General features: G+C 51.1%; 1 protein-coding gene across 1 annotated transcript in view; it reads right to left on the minus strand.

Annotated features, from left to right (window-relative positions):
• The window catches only part of TPCN1 (two pore segment channel 1), a 58,969-nt gene that overhangs the window by 22,104 nt on the left and 19,717 nt on the right, over positions 1-17,148 (minus strand). The window contains exons 3-7 of the mRNA XM_065889670.1: positions 8,685-8,812; positions 3,064-3,240; positions 2,605-2,718; positions 1,651-1,781; positions 690-778 (exon numbers count right to left, since the gene is read on the minus strand). Coding sequence (XP_065745742.1) covers positions 690-778; positions 1,651-1,781; positions 2,605-2,718; positions 3,064-3,240; positions 8,685-8,812 — 639 coding nt within the window. The remainder of the gene's footprint in view (positions 1-689; positions 779-1,650; positions 1,782-2,604; positions 2,719-3,063; positions 3,241-8,684; positions 8,813-17,148) is intronic.

A 17,148-nucleotide genomic window follows, 5' to 3' on the forward strand; every position in this document is an offset into this window, starting at 1 on the left:
AGCAGTCACGAGAACCCGGGGCTTTCAGTGCTGGTGGGGACCTTAGAGCCAGGGCTCTCTAGTTCCACTGTCTTTGCCATCTGAGTACTGGAGAAGGGACCTTGGGCTACCTCGCCATGTTCTAAGACCTCCACGGTCTAAACCCTGTGTCTGAATGTGGCTGTCGCATCAATACTTGATCTTATCTGAAGAGGCAAGGCCTCCTCGGAGTTAGAAAGGCCATGACCTTGCTTTTACATCTAGTGAAGCTGAAGTGTGCAGACCCTAAGGTCCTAGGCACACACTGTAGAGAAACCCTCCCCCGTGTGCGCCAGGAAACGCAAGAGAATGTTCACTGCAGTGTGACCTGTGGTAGTGAAAAGTGCCCACCAGCAGAAGACGTGATAAATACACTTGGATACATTCACATATCAGAACACGACACTGCGGTGAAAGTGAACGACCTACATCTACATACAGCAGCATGAATAAAGGCCGGGGGTACCTCTGGGAGCCGAAGGGAATCGAGATCAGGAAAGGGTACAAAGGTGGCTTCCTTTTTTTTTTCCGATATTTCATTTCCTCAGCTGGGTGTTTACATCATTTTGAAAACCTTCCTGAATTTCTGAAACGGTCAAAGTACCTTTTTTTCTCAACTCTGAGTTTGCTTTTAGCGAGCGCCTGCATCCTGGGGCGCAGGAGAAACTCACCAAGGATGGCGAAAATGATCATGAAGAAGAGGAGCAGCGAGAGGATGTCCATGAAGGGTGGCAGGGACTGGAAGATCTGGCGCAGGTTGCTGGGGAGACAAACGGGGCCAGGAGGGGTGAGGCGCAGCCGGGGACGGGCCAGGGCCCCGGGGGTGCTGGCTGGGACTCCTCAGTGGGGTACGTGCCTGTCGAGATGGAGGTCTGGTGCTCCCGACCCCCAGAACACTAAATCCCCTCTTGCCCTGGCTTGTGACATCATGCTTAGTGATTTCCTAGGCCTTCCACTCAGTGGATGACGGGGAAAGAACCGGGGCAATGTGTAGCACTTACTGAGCCCAGGCAGGCAAGTGCCTGCAAGAGGCGGAGACGGCAGGAGAAGGCCAGGTGCACGGCCTCGGGTGACAAGGTCAGCTTGCCTGGGATGTGGGAAGACATTTCAGGGCCACCCAGTCCTAGGGCATTTGTCTCCGGTTTTAAGGACGGGCACCAAGCGTGAATGGCCAGCCCGCTCTCATCCACAGTACCCCAGCCAAGAGGCTTTCCAGATGGATTCTCAAAACTCAGTTTGACCTTAGGCTAACGGCCTGGTTCGAGTTCAGTACCCCCCGGCTCAGGGGAGGTGTCAGGACAGCCTGCTGAGTCACGTGGACTTTGCTGAGTTCCTGCTTTAGGCTGTGTTTGGGCAGGTACTGTGCTCAGAGAGAGGACCAGCCCCAGAGAAGCACAGGAAAGGCAGGAGAGAGCCCTGGACCCGGAGTCAGGAGACCTGAACTTCAGCAGGAAGACCACCTGCCTCTCTGTGTGGGTCGAGTAGCAGAGGGAAGTGGGCATGACTGTGTCCTACCCAAGCGCAGGAGTGGCCCTACTGCTACATCACTCACTGGCTCCGGCCTCACTGGCCCGGAGGTCCAGGCCAGGCCCTGATAGCGACTGTCTGAGCAGCTCCTCCCCCGGGCCTTACCGCCGGACGCCACCGCAGTACCGACAGTCCACCAGGAAGATGCAGCGCAGCGCCCGGGTCACCCGCACGTGGGACGTCTGCCGTACCAACACCACGATGGCCTCAACAAACTGCACCACCAGCACAGAGGTCTGTGGGTGGAGGGCACAGTGCGCCGTCAGCTCCTCTGACCCAGCCCCCGCTGTACACCCTGAACAGAGGGCTGGTTGGATACTGCCCGGCCCGGCCCGGAGTCCAGAGAGACCTTTCCCTCGCCCTTTCTCACCTCCCCCAACATGAAGCGGGCCCCAGGGAGAAGCCCTCTGGCTGCTGGCATAGATGTGCAGTCCCAGGAGAATGAGCTCCAGGGCGATGCTCCCAGCAGCTCATCAGATGATACCCGCTGAGCAAAACTGCTATTCCGCAGGCCACATCCAGCCACCCTCTGCTTCCAGCTCTCCCCGCTTGCACCGTGAGGGCCCCTGAGGTCTGCAGCACACCCTGACCTCCAATTCCTTGGGCACATTCTGTACAAGCATGTGGGCTTTTTACACTGCCAAACGCCACTCTGACACATCCCGACTCATGCCTCTCTCTGCCGCAGAGAGAGAAAGCATATAATATGGTCCTGATCGGTGTGGGCGTGGAGGCCACACAGAGCTGGCTTTGAATCCCAACTCACCGGGATTTAGATCCCATTCTCTTCCAACTGGCTGTACGTACAATAGGAAGAGCACTACACCTCCCGCAAATGTCATCGTGCCAGGGCTCGGCACGCGCTAAACGCCGAACCACATTCGCTACTGTTAGCATCACTGTGACACCTGGAGCAAGGCGGGAAGCATGGCGAGGACGGGGACCCAAGGTTACACTTCTGAGCGCAGGACCAGGCCCACGGGGGACTTGGAATTGAACTGAAGATACAGGCTTGAAGTTGACAGGGGAGGAAATGCTGTAGGGAGGTGGGCACAGCACCTTGACCATGGTCCGTCTGTGCCGGATGAAAGTGTGAAGGCCCAGCCACCGCAACTTCATGCAGAGTTCAAACACGACCACCATCAGGGCAAACAGCTCCAGGGTCGCGTGGACCTGCAGCCAAAGGGTGTGAAGGAGACGTGGCTTCCCCAGCGCCTGCCCTCCCCCAGCAGCGAACACACCTGCCCGCCTTTTCATCTGAGGTTGGAGACAGCGGGTGGGACTGCTAATCAGGTATGCTGACCACCTGGGGGCCAAAGCGGGCTACGGGTTCTGAGGCAATCCGAAGGCGCCCCTCCCTGGAATTTGCAAAGGAGCAGAATCCCAGGGAGATGGGGGAGGTGCATTCAGTCGGGCGGGGACCCCGGGCAAGACGTCTGCCCTTCCAGAATGTTCCCTCTCAGTCTTGAGTTACTCTGCCCCCAGAGAGCCGTGGCTCCCAGCCATCCGGACACTCACGTAAATGCCCAGCCGGAGCGCAGGCACGGCCGGAGCCTCGCACAGGGACAGCAGCAGCAGCAGCAGGGCTGCGGACAGCTCCATCAGGTAGAAGAGGTGGTTGTGAGCAAAGAGGTAGGCCGCCAGCGCTTTGGCATTCTTGGGGTGGGTGAAGAACTTGTCGTTATTCTCACCTTCCTGAAAGAGCAAGCGTCACGTCACGTCACGCCGCCTGGAGACGACAGGGCGGCCAGGATGCGTGGTGGGCGGGGAGGGGGGAGGGCCCTTGGCCGGTGGGAGGAGATTCAGGCCAGAGTCGGGAGATGATGGAGAAGCAAAAGTGTGATCTTCGTAGAACCGCACACCAGTCAAGTCTCACCCTGGCCCGCTGATGGGACTCCAAAGACTTGCTTCTTCCCAAAACTACTCAGAGGAATCAAAGAATAAAAAATCCAAGAGATCGAAGAGAAGCGGGCACATCTGGTCCCCTCTGAGGGCAAATGTTCACTCTCAGGTGTGTCTGCAGGATGTTAAGTGCTTGAGGTCGGGGGGTGGGGTCTGGGGTAAACTACGAACAGCTGAGTCCTGGCTCCCCCCTCCTCCCTGGGTAACACTGAGAATGTTCCTTCACCTTTACAACCATCAACACTCGTACTCACTCCCCGGGTTCCTGCAAGACACTTAGGACGGACGGCATCTGGCACACAGGAAGCTCCCCGCCAGGGGTTACCTGTTATTATTATTTTAAGTTATAGTAACACTGAGCGGAAGGTGTGAGGGTACCTTTATCACGCTCCTTCTTTACTCAGCTTTCCCCATCCCACTTCTTAATTTACTCCATTTCCACCTAATTTCCTAACCACTTGATGCCCTCACCCCAACAGTAATGAGACAGCAGCTGACCCCCAGCGAGTGCCCTCCAGGCCCGGCACCATGGTCAGCACCACCCTCCCCACCCTGCCCCGGCCCCGCTGAGCCCTCCACACTCCTCTCACTCCTGACAAGGAAATCCAGGCACAAAGAGAACTTCAGTAGCACCTGAGCTCATAGAGCCAGACAGCCTGATTCCAGCGGCCCTGCTCTATCCTTGGCCTCCCGCTGATGTAGAAAGCAATCGACGGAGCAGACCGGGAACGGTCCACTTGGGAATACAAGCAGATAACCCTCCCGGTTAGGATCGGCCTTCTGGGGCAGGTAGGGGATCTTCACTGCCTCCCCAGGGTTGGTGGGCACGGGGATAAGGGATAAGTAAGGGAGGTCCCTCAGCTTCATCACCCCCGTACCCCACCCAGCAGCCGACACAGAGAGAGTACTTATTGGCTCATACTTTACAAGCATCCCCTTGCCTCAGTGCTTCTCAGCTGGGGGCAGTGTTGACCACCTGCCCTCCCCTGACTCCGCCCCGGCCTGGAAGCATGTTTGGTTGTCCCACCTGGGGGGTGCTGCTGGCATCTAGAGGGTAAACTCCAGGGATGCTGCTAAACCTCCGAAAATGCACAGGACAGCCCCTCACAACAAAGAATTATCCGGTCCCAAATGTCAATGGTGCTGAGTCGGGAGAATCTGTCTCATTCACTCCCAGCACAAACACTCAGAACAGAGGCTCTTCCCCTTGGCTCCAATCCCTAGAGGAGGAAAGGGGCAGAGCCAGAAGGGATGCCCAGAGCCCTTCTGAAAGCATTCCGGCTGTCCTGGAATGCAGTCCGACCTTCAACTATTCCGACTCTTCTGAGATGAGGCCACACTCAACCGTCCTCATAAACCCTTATTCTGGGGAAGGTGAAACTAACACACGCTCGGTGATTCCTGCAGAGGTTGCCAAGCCAGGCCAATGGGAAGAAGTGTCTCTGGGCCCAGAGGTGGCACACGGTGCCGTGGAAACAGCTCTGGCTGGTGGGCTCCCGTACTAGCCCGAGGTGGCTTCAGCTCGCCAAGCCTGTTTCAGAGAATTGGGAAGGCAAGAGGTATTGTCAGGTCCTCAGCTGGCACGGTGCCTGGTGCACACAGTAGGCATTTAATAGGTGTTTGGTAGGATGAAGCACTCCTGCAAGAGATCATTCTCCAGGCCCCTGCCCAGCCCAAGGACTGCCCAGTAGCTGGGAGGCGGGGAGCTCTGACCTCGGCTGTGGTTTGCAGGGGGAACTTCAAGTGAGTCACTTCCCTGAAGCCAGCTACACCCCTATCCTCGTTATCAAAAAATAAAGACAAACCACAGACTCAACAGGGCAGGGAACGAACATCCTGGCGGTCACACGGAGGGCAGGCTGGACAAGTCTTGCTGCCAGTCCTGTGATCTGTGCCAGGCTGTGGTTTTCACCAGCACGGCCATGGCCACAGGGGACACACATGGCCTGGGAAGCTTCTGGTTTGGATTTCTAAAAAAAATGCAATTCTTGGGTAATTTCTTCCAACAAGTAGCCAGGGATGAAGGTCTGGCTAGAGGAAACCACTAACACGGGGGACTCGGATCTGACCGCTAGGACTTGAAACTGCCACAGACGAGATGGAGGATGAGGCCTCCCCTAGCGAGGACGGAGTGAAATACGACCCGAGTCACTGGATTCTGACCCAGACCCTAAGGAGAACACTGGCCTTGTTTTCTAGCTGCTGATCACGAACTAGGAAATTCATGATTAGGAAAAATAAGAAGGCAGGCCAGTTGCATGTGACTTCCAGGTCTTTGCTTTCTGCTCCCTGGGGCAGAAGTCCACACAGAAAACTAGGACTGTCTTGGAGGCAACAGGAGCGCCGAGCACACAGCTCCTGAGGGTGAGTGAGTTAACAGGTAAAATTTGGGAAGAGAGGAAACTGCAGGCACCAGATAGCCTCAAAGCAGCGAGCGGCCAATTACCCAAGCACACCAGCAACCTGCTTCAGGGGCCATGCTGCAGCTCCCCTGCAAGCATGAAAACGACTACCAGACACCAGCTAAAGCCATCCTCCAGAAACAGCCACGAACTACTGTCCATGGGGATCCAACTTTTGCTTTTAGTTTTAATTTTACAAAATGATGCATTTTTTGTAAAATAATTCAAATCATACACAGAACTATAAGGTAGTAAAAATTCCATCAGCCAAAAATAATCACCTTTAAAAAACAATAATAATCACCTTTAATATTTAGATAAATAACTTTCCAAATGTGAATGGGTATATGTGCATAGATACAGAAACACAATATATAAAACTGTATATAATTTATATATAAAAATCTTCACATGATACCTTCTGTTCTGTAACCTCTTTTCCCACAAAGAAATGGCCCATTTTCAAGTGGATACATGGGGTCAGGTACAGAAGTGAGGCAACCACATAGAGAAGAAAGAACGTCATTTGGAGGCTGGATGGACACGGTTTAAGTCCAACCTTGGCAATTTACTAGCTGGATGGCTTTGGACTCATTGAGCCCCTGGGAGTTTCAGGTGTATGAACTGGGAGATGATTAACCTGCTTGGTAGGGTTGTGAGAAAGATCAGCAAGTACCCAGTTAAACTATATATAACTTGTTTGCGTTTTTTTTTGGGGGGGGGAGGGTTGTGTTTTTTGCCGTACCACGCAGCATGTGGGATCTTAGTTCCCCAACCAGGGGTTGAACCCGTGGCCCCTGCAGTGGAAGCAGGGAGTCTTAACCACTAGACTGCCAGGGAAGCTCCATTTGCATTATTTTTTAAATTCCACATATAAGTGATATCATATAATATTTGTCTTTCTCTGTCTGACTTACTTCACTTAGTATAATATTCTCTAGGTCCATCCATGCCGCTGCAAATGGCAACATTTCATTCTTTTTTATGTCTGACATTCTATAGTGTATATATACACCACATCTTAAACCAACTGTCTGCTGACAGGTACTTGGGTTGCTTCCATGTCTTAGCTATTGTAAATAATGCTGCTATGAACGTCAGGGTGCATGTATCTTTTCAAATTAGAGTTTTTGTCTTTTCTGGATATATACCCAGGAGTGGGACTGCTGGACCATATCGTAGCTCAATTTTTAGTTCTTTTTGGAAACCTCCATACTATTTTCCATAGTGGCTGCATCAATTTACATTCCCACCAACAGTGTAGGAGGGTTCCCTTTTCTCCACACCCTCCGCAGCATTTATTATTTGTAGACTTTTTGATGATAGCCATTTTTATTACTAATGTTCTCACCTGCTTAAGGAAAGAAGGAATTACCAAGCAGCTATTCTAATTCCATATTCTGACCCATCCCACCCTCTTGTCTAGCACCTATTCAACTTTGGAGAAGGTGACAGTACATAGGGGGGCCCTGCCACATCAACTGGCATGCCCAAGCTTGCTAAAATTTCCCTAAAACATTTCTATTGCCTGAATCAAAATACATTTCTTGAGGAGTACAGCCATAAAATGCGAGAAACACACAGACACCCAAGTAACTATCAAATAAGTATCTGAATTTCATTAAATCTTTTTTAAAAAATAGCAAAGCAAATACTTACAAGGGAGAGCTGCTTCAAAGAAAAAAAGATTAGGGGAAAATGATCATTCAAATGAATTTTAAAATTCCATTTCCTCACCCAAACCCTTATTCAATGCACAGCTGAAGCTGAAATCTTCTAATGACAAAAATGGCAAGATTAAGGTGAAAATGCCATAGACAGTCAGACTGGAAGTTAATAGGCAATATCCCCTTTGGAGAGTATTCGATACTATATAACAAGGGCATTAAAAAAGGTTGATTCCTTCTACCCACTGATTCCACTTCTTGGAGTCCTTCCTAATAAAATAATCCTAGATATTAAAGAGAAAAAGAGAGAAACAGCCGTAGGCACAGATTGTCCTCGGATTATAATTTATAATAAGGAAATGCATAATAAGGGAAATACATAATAAGGGAAATATAAAAAGAGAAGATATCCAACCTTATCAGGATAGTTAAGTAAATTAGGACGCACTTACCAGATAAAATTATAAAGACTTTAAAATTTGTTTACAAGAGTTATATAACATGAGAAAAAAGCTTATGCCACATGCTAGGGGAAAAAAAAAGACTGTACAGCTGTAGCTACCACAGGACTTTAAAATTATTTTAGAAGACCCATGAAACCTACGTATTATTCTTAAATAATGTTGTCAGGGACTGCGTTAGGTGAATTTTTTTTCACATCGCCTTTGTACCGAAACTTATTGTAATGAGAATACGTGACTTTTAATAAAAAGTATTCTTTTTCTTTAAAAAAAACAAAAACAAAAACCAAGCATGAAATAGCAAACATGAGAGCAGCAGCAAGTTAAACAGGAAGGGAATAAAGATCTCTAGATTCCCCACACTAAGTCAGCAGTGTTAAGTAGATAAAAGAATTCCCTCCCAAGAACCGGCCTCTCAATGTGCCTGAGAAGAGGGAGCGGGGCAGGGGAGGCCAAGTGGACAGACTTGGGGAACCTTGGGGGCAGGCAGAGCCACAAACTGGGGGTCCCGAGAACAAGCCCGTTCACATCACCCTTCCGTGTGGGCACAATCGGGTTGGCTCTCCCAGCCTGATCTTAGGAGATGAGAAGCTCACGCACGGAGCACTGAGCCAGAATTGAGTTGCTGGGCACCCAACAGAACCCCGGCTATCCTACTCCACCAACAGGGGCCAAGAATGGCCAGGTCCTGACCGGAAGATACTCACCTGGAGGTAGATTGCTGCCTCTTGATAATTCATCTCCCAGTTGTGTCCGGTGAGGCTGGAGGGGGAATTCTCGCCCCCTGAGCTCAGATTGGGGGTGCAGGAGTCATGGACGGCATATTTGCCTCCATCTGCATTGCAAGAGGAGATTCACTTACAACCCAGGCTTAAGAGAATAAAAACACCATTCACCAGGAGAAAAGGTTGGCAGTCACCTCGTACGCTCACACGCGTATCCTATTAACTGTAAGTCAACGCACCATCCCGTGTACTAATGACAGCAAGAATTAGCATGCCTAGTTAAAAGTGTTTTTCTTACATGGATGGACACGAAGGGTATTATGCTTAGTGAAATAAGTCAGACAGAGAAAGACAAATACTTTATGATATCACTTACATGTGGAATCTAAAAAATAAGACAAACTATTGAATATAAACAAAAAAAGCAGACTCAGAAATAGAGAACAAACTAGCGGTTACTAGTAGGGAGAGGGAAGGGGGGAGGGGCAAGCTAGGGATAGGGATTAAGAGATACAAACTACTATGTATAAAATAAATAAGCTACGGGGTATGCTGTGCAGTGGAGGAATATTTTATAATAACTATAAATGAAGCATAACCTTTAAAAATTGTGTATCACCATGTTATACCCTTGAAACATACATTGTACATCAACCATACCTCAACTTTAAAAAGTTTTTCCTTCTCTTGTTAAGTGAAAAAAGCAAGTACAAAAAAAGCACATACTGTATGCTATCTTTTGTGTAAGAAAGGGAGAAAACAAGGAAACAGAGATATCTACTTAACAAAAGAAACAGGAAGAACAAATTAGAACTCGATGAAATTGATTGCCTACAAGGGATGTAGGGAACAGTGGTGTAGAAGTCACTCAGAGGGAGTGATCTTTTTGATTACTTCTGACTTTTGGAAGCGTGTTAGTATACTACCTTGTCAAAAAATAAAACCAATTGGAGTTTTTCACTGGTGCGGTGTCCTCTGTGGCTTTTCCCTGCTGACATCCATGCCCTTTCCTTGCAGTAACACAGCCCCATCTGCTTTTGAAGGACATCCCCTCTCTACCCTCTGTCCATATTCTTTGGCTCTGGCCAACTCCACCCCTGGCCCCCAGGCAGATGATCCAGTGCAATGAGATCCCCTCAGCCCCCCAGGACAGGCGTTGGTTCAGGCAGCGGTGCTGACCCAAGCCCGGCCAATGAGGGCTGAACTTGGAACTTCTCCTGGACCAGTTAGAAAGGAGGGGCTCTTTCCCTGTTGCTGTTGGCGGTTGCCTCTGCCACGACCTGGGGAAAACCTGCCCGAGTTACATCCCTGGGATCAAGCTGTGCCCCAAATCTACCTCGTAGCGTTTCTGAAGTCTGAGCCCACAAATATCCTTTTACACTTAAGCCTGTTTGGGTTGGGCTCGTCGTAACACTCAGGTGTCTCCACTGACATATGCGATGGCACCGAGAAATGAACTCTCCGCTTTGTAAATTTATTGGGAAGAAGAGAATCTAGGATGAGAATTTGGTTCCCCTAACCCACATTCCCAATGACCCACCTATGGGACGGTAAAGAATCAAATGTTTGGCTAATGAGTCACGCACAGTGGCAGGGAGCAGATGTGTAAAGCTCACAACCAAACAGGAAAGGAGAGGAAACTGGCAGTGTTCAAAGGGCTGTTGGGTCACAACTGCTCCTTCTGGCTTTGAACTGCTAAGCAAGGGCGGTCAGGTCTGCCCTCTGCAAAGCTCTTCTCTGCCGAGTTTTAAATACTTTTACTGAGATACATTCGACACACAACAAACTGCACATACTTAAATATTCAATTTGATATGTGTTGACATGCGTACACACTCGTGAAACCGTTACTAAACACGATCAAGGTAATATAACCGTCACCCTTTCAAGCCCTCCCCCCCACCCATCCATCCTCAGGCAACCGCTCATCTGCTTTCTGTCACGATCAGACGAACCTGCATCTCTTAAAATTTTATGTAAACAGCATCACAGTATGTACTCTTTTTTTTTGTTTGGCTTCTTTCACTCGGCATAATTTTTTTTTTTTTTTTGCGGTACGCGGGCCTCTCACCGTCGCGGCCTCTCCCGTTGCGGAGCACAGGCTCCGGACGCGCAGGCTCAGCGGCCATGGCTCACGGGCCCAGCCGCTCCGCGGCATGTGGGATCTTCCCGGACCGGGGCACGAACCCGTGTCCCCTGCATCGACAGGCGGACTCTCAACCACTGCGCCACCAGGGAAGCCCAACCCTTGGTATCTTGAAGGGCCCTGGTTTGGGTGAGAGACAGTCTTCTCCCCGGATGCACAAAAAATTCCATCCAGTCTCTGAAATCCACAAGGACCCCTGGGACAGGGAGACAGACCAGCCTTCCGGCTGCCTTGGGAGGACGGTCCTCACGGCCGGAAATCTTTCACATCACCTTCCCCCCACCCCACCCCCCCACCATGGCCTATAAGTCGCCAGGTCTGGGAGGCTCTCCTCTCTCTAATCCATCTCCACTCCCCACATTCACTGGAGCCTCCTGCCTTTCACCTAAAAGTCAGCAACAGCCTTCAGGCTGGTTCTCGCTGCCTGGGCCTTTCCCTGACCGCGGGGGTCTTGTTGCAGGATGAAGTCGGTAAAGCATAAATCTGATCGTATCCCTCAGCTACTCAACAATCTTTCAATAGCTCGCCTCGGGAAAGACTTCAGACTCAGCAAGAGTCTTTAGGATCTGGCTCCCGCTGCATCTCTCTCCATTTCCTGTTCTTTCCCAAACTCCTAAAGGACAGTTCGATCTTCAGAGGGCAGCTGGCTACTGCCAAGCACTAGGATGCCGGGGCCCCCATGCAACAGCGAGCATCACAGAGACAAAACGTATGCTCTCTAGCCACAGATCCCATCTGGTGGCTGGCAGGTGTGAGGAGACATGTTGTGAGGCTACAAAGGGCAGAACAAGGACTTGGGAGGAGATGTCACAGGACGGGCATTTCCACCAGATCCCAGGAAGGCTTTTCTAACTACAAGAGCTGCCCCCGGGACTTCCCTGGCGGTCGGTCCAGTGGTTAAGACCTATGGAAGGTTAAGACCTTCCTATGCAGGGGGTGCGGATTCAATCCCTGGTCAGGGAGCTAAGACCCCACATGCCTCGTGGCCAGAAAAACCAAAAACATAAAACAGAGGCAATATTGTAACAAATGCAATAAACACTTTAAAAATGGTCCACATCGAAAGAAGAATCTTAAAAAAAGAGCTGCCCCCAAATGCACTGGGCAAAGGGGGCTTTAACTCTGTCATGTTTGATTTATTAAAATTAAGTAAGCACTAAGCTCTGGTCGCGCTGGGTACATACGTATTTGTCATTTTATTCCTCGTGTGATCTGTAAGTTAGAAATAATTCTTGGGCTTCCCTGGTGGCGCAGTGGTTGAGAATCTGCCGGCCAATGCAGGGGACACGGGTTCGAACCCTGGTCTGGGAAGATCCCACGTGCCGCGGAGCAACTGGGCCCGCGAGCCACAATTACTAAGCCTGCACGTCTGGAGCCTGTGCTCTGCAACAAGAGGGGCCGCGATAGCGAGAGGCCCGCTCACCGCGATGAAGAGTGGCCCCCGCTCGCCACAACTAGAGAAAGCCCTCGCACAGAAAAGAAGACCCAGCACAGCCAAAAATAAATAAATAAATAAATAATTTTTTTAAAGGAAGTATTCTTAATAAAAATATTTTAAAATCAACAGTGAATGGCATTGTTCTACTCGTTGTTTTGATGGGCATCCCCAGGGGCGGAGTGCAGCTCTTAGGTGCTGGGGGCCCTGGCTGGGGACTGGAGGTACCTGGATAGTCCCTGCCCTCTGGGGCCACCTGTCTGCCAAGGCAGCACATACGCCATCAACACGGGGCCTCAAGAGGAGGCTTCAACAGCAGGAGGTTCCCCCAGCAAGTGGCAAGTTGGACCAGCTGCCTTTGCAATTCACAGCATCTATGAATTTACAGATACATAAAGACGGTGAGGGGGACAGGCAAGGGGGTGCAGATGGCTTTAAAAATGACTCCCAACTCATGAACCACCCACGGGGCCGGCCATGCCACATCTGGTGCAGAGCCCAGCCGCTTGGATCCTGCTGGCTACCAGAAGCCTTCCACCAGCACTGCCTCGCTGCACCGAGAGGGTGACAGGGTCTTTTTTAGCACACACGTCTCTCCCCTACCCTAATGAACCTCAGCCCCACAAATCTATGTAGCCCAAACCTCATCAACTCAGCTTTTGCTGAAATAACAAACACACTTACAGGGCATATTCTGTGTGCCAGGCTATTCTCAGCACCATATATTTATCTATGTATTTATATAAATGTATATATTTCTATAAATTTCATACTCACAATAACCCTATGAGGTAGCGACCATTATTGTGCCCATTTTACAGATGAGGCAATGGAAGCCCAGAGAGATCTGTGAACTTGCCCGGGTCTCACACCTTCAGAAGGTCAGCAGGTTCTGTGCTGAGAATCCCCACGCTAAACCACAGAGCAGGGTTTAGCGTGCTCTATGGGCTACGGGGCTTCCCTGCATGGACTTGAGTACTTTCTGCTGCTCATCTTAGAAACGATGAGTGTCAGGTCTGGGGTCTTAGAAAGGATGATGGTCAGGTCTGAAATGGATCACAGAGACCACTTAATTGAATGCCCGTCTCTTAGAGATGGGAAACTGGGGCCAGGGAGGGGAGGTGTGCCTGTGTAACAGGGCTGATCCATCAGAGAGCCAGCTCTAGCACCTGGGCCTCCTGGCTCCCCTTCTAGAGCTTCCCCACCACAAACACTGGTCACTCATCCCTCACTAGAGTAATGTGGACAGTGGTCTGACGCCCACTGTCTGCCACTATGTAATTGCTGGTGCACAGCTGTGAGACAAATCAAAGAGAATAAGCCACTGGCCTAATCCTACCCAACCTGGGCCAAATCTGCACTTGCTGGGAGAAACAGCGGCCCCCGGGTCTCCAGGTGAAAGTTGATGATGCAACTTTCGGGGCATCCCCTGCACAGGGAGAGTCTGGACAACAAGGCGGTCTGGAGGGCTCTCACACAGCACCCCAGGTCCAGCCCCCTCCTGTGATCAGGGACCAGCTCTCACACCAGTGGTTGTCAGAGACCACATAAGAATCAACACGTTCGACCTCTGACTTTGGCACCGTGCTCGCCCAGAGCAGGGTGGGTGTCTCCAGACGAGCTGGAAAGGCAAGGTCAAGGCATACCGCAAGGGCCCAGCTGGAGGAGGTGGGATGACCTCACGACGGGGCTGTCGGGGAGCTGGCCATCCGCCGCCTCGTCCAGGAACATGATGGCTGGCCCTCGCCTCTGCATTTCCGTCTTTCCTGGGAGGCAGCTGGCCCAGAAACGGGCGGGAAGAAGGAGGAAAAAAATGATACACAGCAGCGCAGGAGGGTGGGAGCGGCAGTCTTCTGGCTCCCACAGCAAACCAGCTTCTCCGCTCGCAGGAGAAGGGCCAGAGGAAGCTGACCAGGAACATTCTTGGCAACCAGGAAGATCCCATTCGGAGCCTCTAGGGCAAGTCCCCCCAACCCCAACCCCCAAAGAGAAATACTTTGTTCTGCACTTCGGGTGCCCTGGGCAGAGAAGTCTCCTGTGAAACCAGCCTGCAGCCTTTTCAGGCCCAACGACCTTCGCCACTAAAGATTTACGCATCACCAACCCCTTAACTGCCCTCCCTGCATCCTGGCAGTCAGCCCAGGGAGGTGAACATAGAGGAGAAGGAACAGAAAGAAACTGCTGAACTGACAGGCACTGGAATACAAAACAACAATAACAACAACAAAAGAACTGCCTCCAAGTAGGAGAGAAGTTCCCCACACAGAGGACAGGCAGACAAACCAGGATGACCTGTTTTCACAGATGGTAACGTTTTCCTCCAAGCTGATGTAACAGGGCCCAGAGGCTCCCTGCAAAACAGCTGGCTGCTTTGCATGCAGCCTCTGAAACGACCCTGTGGGGAATCCAAGATTTCCGCGTGCAGCAGCATCCTGGTGGCACTGGGTAAACAGAAACAGTTTCCATATGCCGGCTATAAAGTGGAGCCAGGGAGGAGAGGAAAAGAACGGGCAGGTGAGGAGGGCTTCTGTGACCCAGCCCCCTCATCCAGCGAGCGCAGGGTCCACTAGGGCTGGGTAAATCACTGCGGCCTTCCTTTGGGGCCTGGCAAGAGGTTGCTTTGGATAAAAGGCCTATGAGCTCCTCGTGGGAGGTAGTTCTGATGGGAAAGACTGCAAGGCAGTGACTGTTCTTGGGCAGGTTTATACTGAGGACCCCACGCCCCCATTCAATCCTCCCTCCTTTTCATTCTCATTCTCTTACACATACACAACCTTATGCGTTCACACATACACGCATCCCGCACATCCTCTTCAAGACAAAACGTAGCCCTGAACACCCAAGTTCGCTCCCAGCTGTGCCCCTCCCAGTCCTTGGTTCACGATCTTGATCCCCAGAGCCTCAGTTTCTTCATCCACTAACCGGGAGACTGGTGCCAACTGTGCACCTGGGCATCTGAGAAACAAATGCGAATACCCACAAAGCCCTTGGAGCCCTCCGGACACCAGTGCCCAGCAGAAACAACGAGCAATCCCCCAACCGTTTGCCAGTTGTCGCTGAGAGCCCCACTCCATGGGAAGAGGCTTGAAGGGGAGGAGAACCAACCAGAGTGACGCTGATGAGTTTTCCAGGCACGGCGTCGCCGCCCTGCTTCTGTGCCGGCTGTGGCTCTTTAAAGGCCCCCAGATAAAAATCAGGCAAAAGACACTACACCGAAAGCAAGCAGAGCGCACATTTCCTGCTGCTCGAGACTTCTCTGCTGACGACTGACTGCACGATGGCCTGGGAGGTAGACCCGCGTCATCAACGCACGTTCTGCCCAGGCAGAACTCCGGGCAAATAGACTAACCTCCACAAAGGCGAGAGCTGGCGTGCAGCCCTCCCAGTTGAATCGCTGGCCTCAAGCCCAAAACCTGTCCTGCCAAAGGCTTAAGCCAGAGGAGGAAAGGAAAGATGAAAGGCTCACCCAGGCCGGTACTGGGTCAAGCACTGTTCTAGAAGGAGCCCGGGTTTGGAAGTGGCCTGGATAACACCCTGCGTTGAAAAAGTAAAACCATGAACTTTGCCCTCACGGTGCAGGTGCTAGGGAGCAAGTGGGCCTCTGCGTAGTGTATTCAGAGGATGCGAAGGTGCAGAAGTGCAGCCACTACCCCAACCGGTTAGGGGCGGTTAGGGAAGCCTCCATGGAAACAGAGGACAACTCTGTTTCTGGCCAGCTGACAGGGACCTACGTGGCCAAATCCAGAGGGATTCCGTGCGGATACACAAGGCCAGCCACGGAAGGGACTTGAACTGGGTAGCAAGTTGAGAGCAGCAGCTATAAACAGAGGAGATGTACGCAAAGTCGGGAGGGGTGAAGATCAGAAACAACAGACTCTTGGGAGGGGCCCGGAAAATAAGCCTCTCTTGGTAATTTAGAGTAGCAACTGCTGTCCCAGGGGCCCACCCTCAAACTGGCCACGCTGGGAACTCACACCTGAGGTTGCAAATGTGACCTTGAGAGCAAGTCTCTAGTCTTAATAAATCATGCGGTTATTTGGGGAAGAAAAGGGGAGGAGCAAGTTTTTAAAAGGCTGACCTTCTAGATGCAAACAAATATGGTTTCATTTGAGGAGACATTTCCTCAGCACCTACTGTATACCAGGCATTGAGTTAGGTGTTGGATTTGAAAAAGTAAAACCATGAACTTTGCCCTCACGGAGTTCACAATCAGGAGGCAGAAGAAGGGATGTGATTCTGGTGCGTTAAAGGCACTTGTTAGTTACAACAGCCTAGAAAAGGATGTGATGACAACGACCGTCCTCGGGGGCTGGAGAAAAGAGGCAGAGAGGGATTCAGGGGCGATATCCGTGCTGGCTTTGAAAGGAGGAGGGATGAAAAGGTGTTCAAAAGGGGGATGGGGATGGGGTGAGGGGTACATTCCAGAAACAGGAAGGTCATGCATAAAGCACAGAGAAGCAAATGGCAGGGGATGTCTGGGAAACTGCAGAGGGTTCGGCAATTCTGAAGCCAGAGATAAGGCTGATGTGTGGGAATGAGAACAAGAATAACAGCTCACACTCAGTGCTTTACGTTTGTTAATTCTTTTAAGTACAAAAAGCCCCATGAACTAGAGACTATTAATATCTTCAGTTTCCAGAAGGGGAAACTAAGGCCCAGAGAGGCTAAGTGATTTGCCCAAGGTCACAGAGCAAGAAAGGGGCCAGGCTGGGGTTTGAGCCCAGCAGCCTGACTCTTTTGTGAGGCAGGAGCAGCGGGTGGGCTGTAAGCCACGTTAAGGAGACTGGACTTGAGCTGCTGGGTTTTACCAGCAGAGCAGTTGGACCAGGTGTGCCAATCGGAAAAACGCAGGCCGGGAGGGCATT

The sequence above is a fragment of the Phocoena phocoena genome, chromosome 13, assembly GCF_963924675.1.
Source record: "Phocoena phocoena chromosome 13, mPhoPho1.1, whole genome shotgun sequence".
Classification (NCBI taxonomy): domain Eukaryota; kingdom Metazoa; phylum Chordata; class Mammalia; order Artiodactyla; family Phocoenidae; genus Phocoena; species Phocoena phocoena.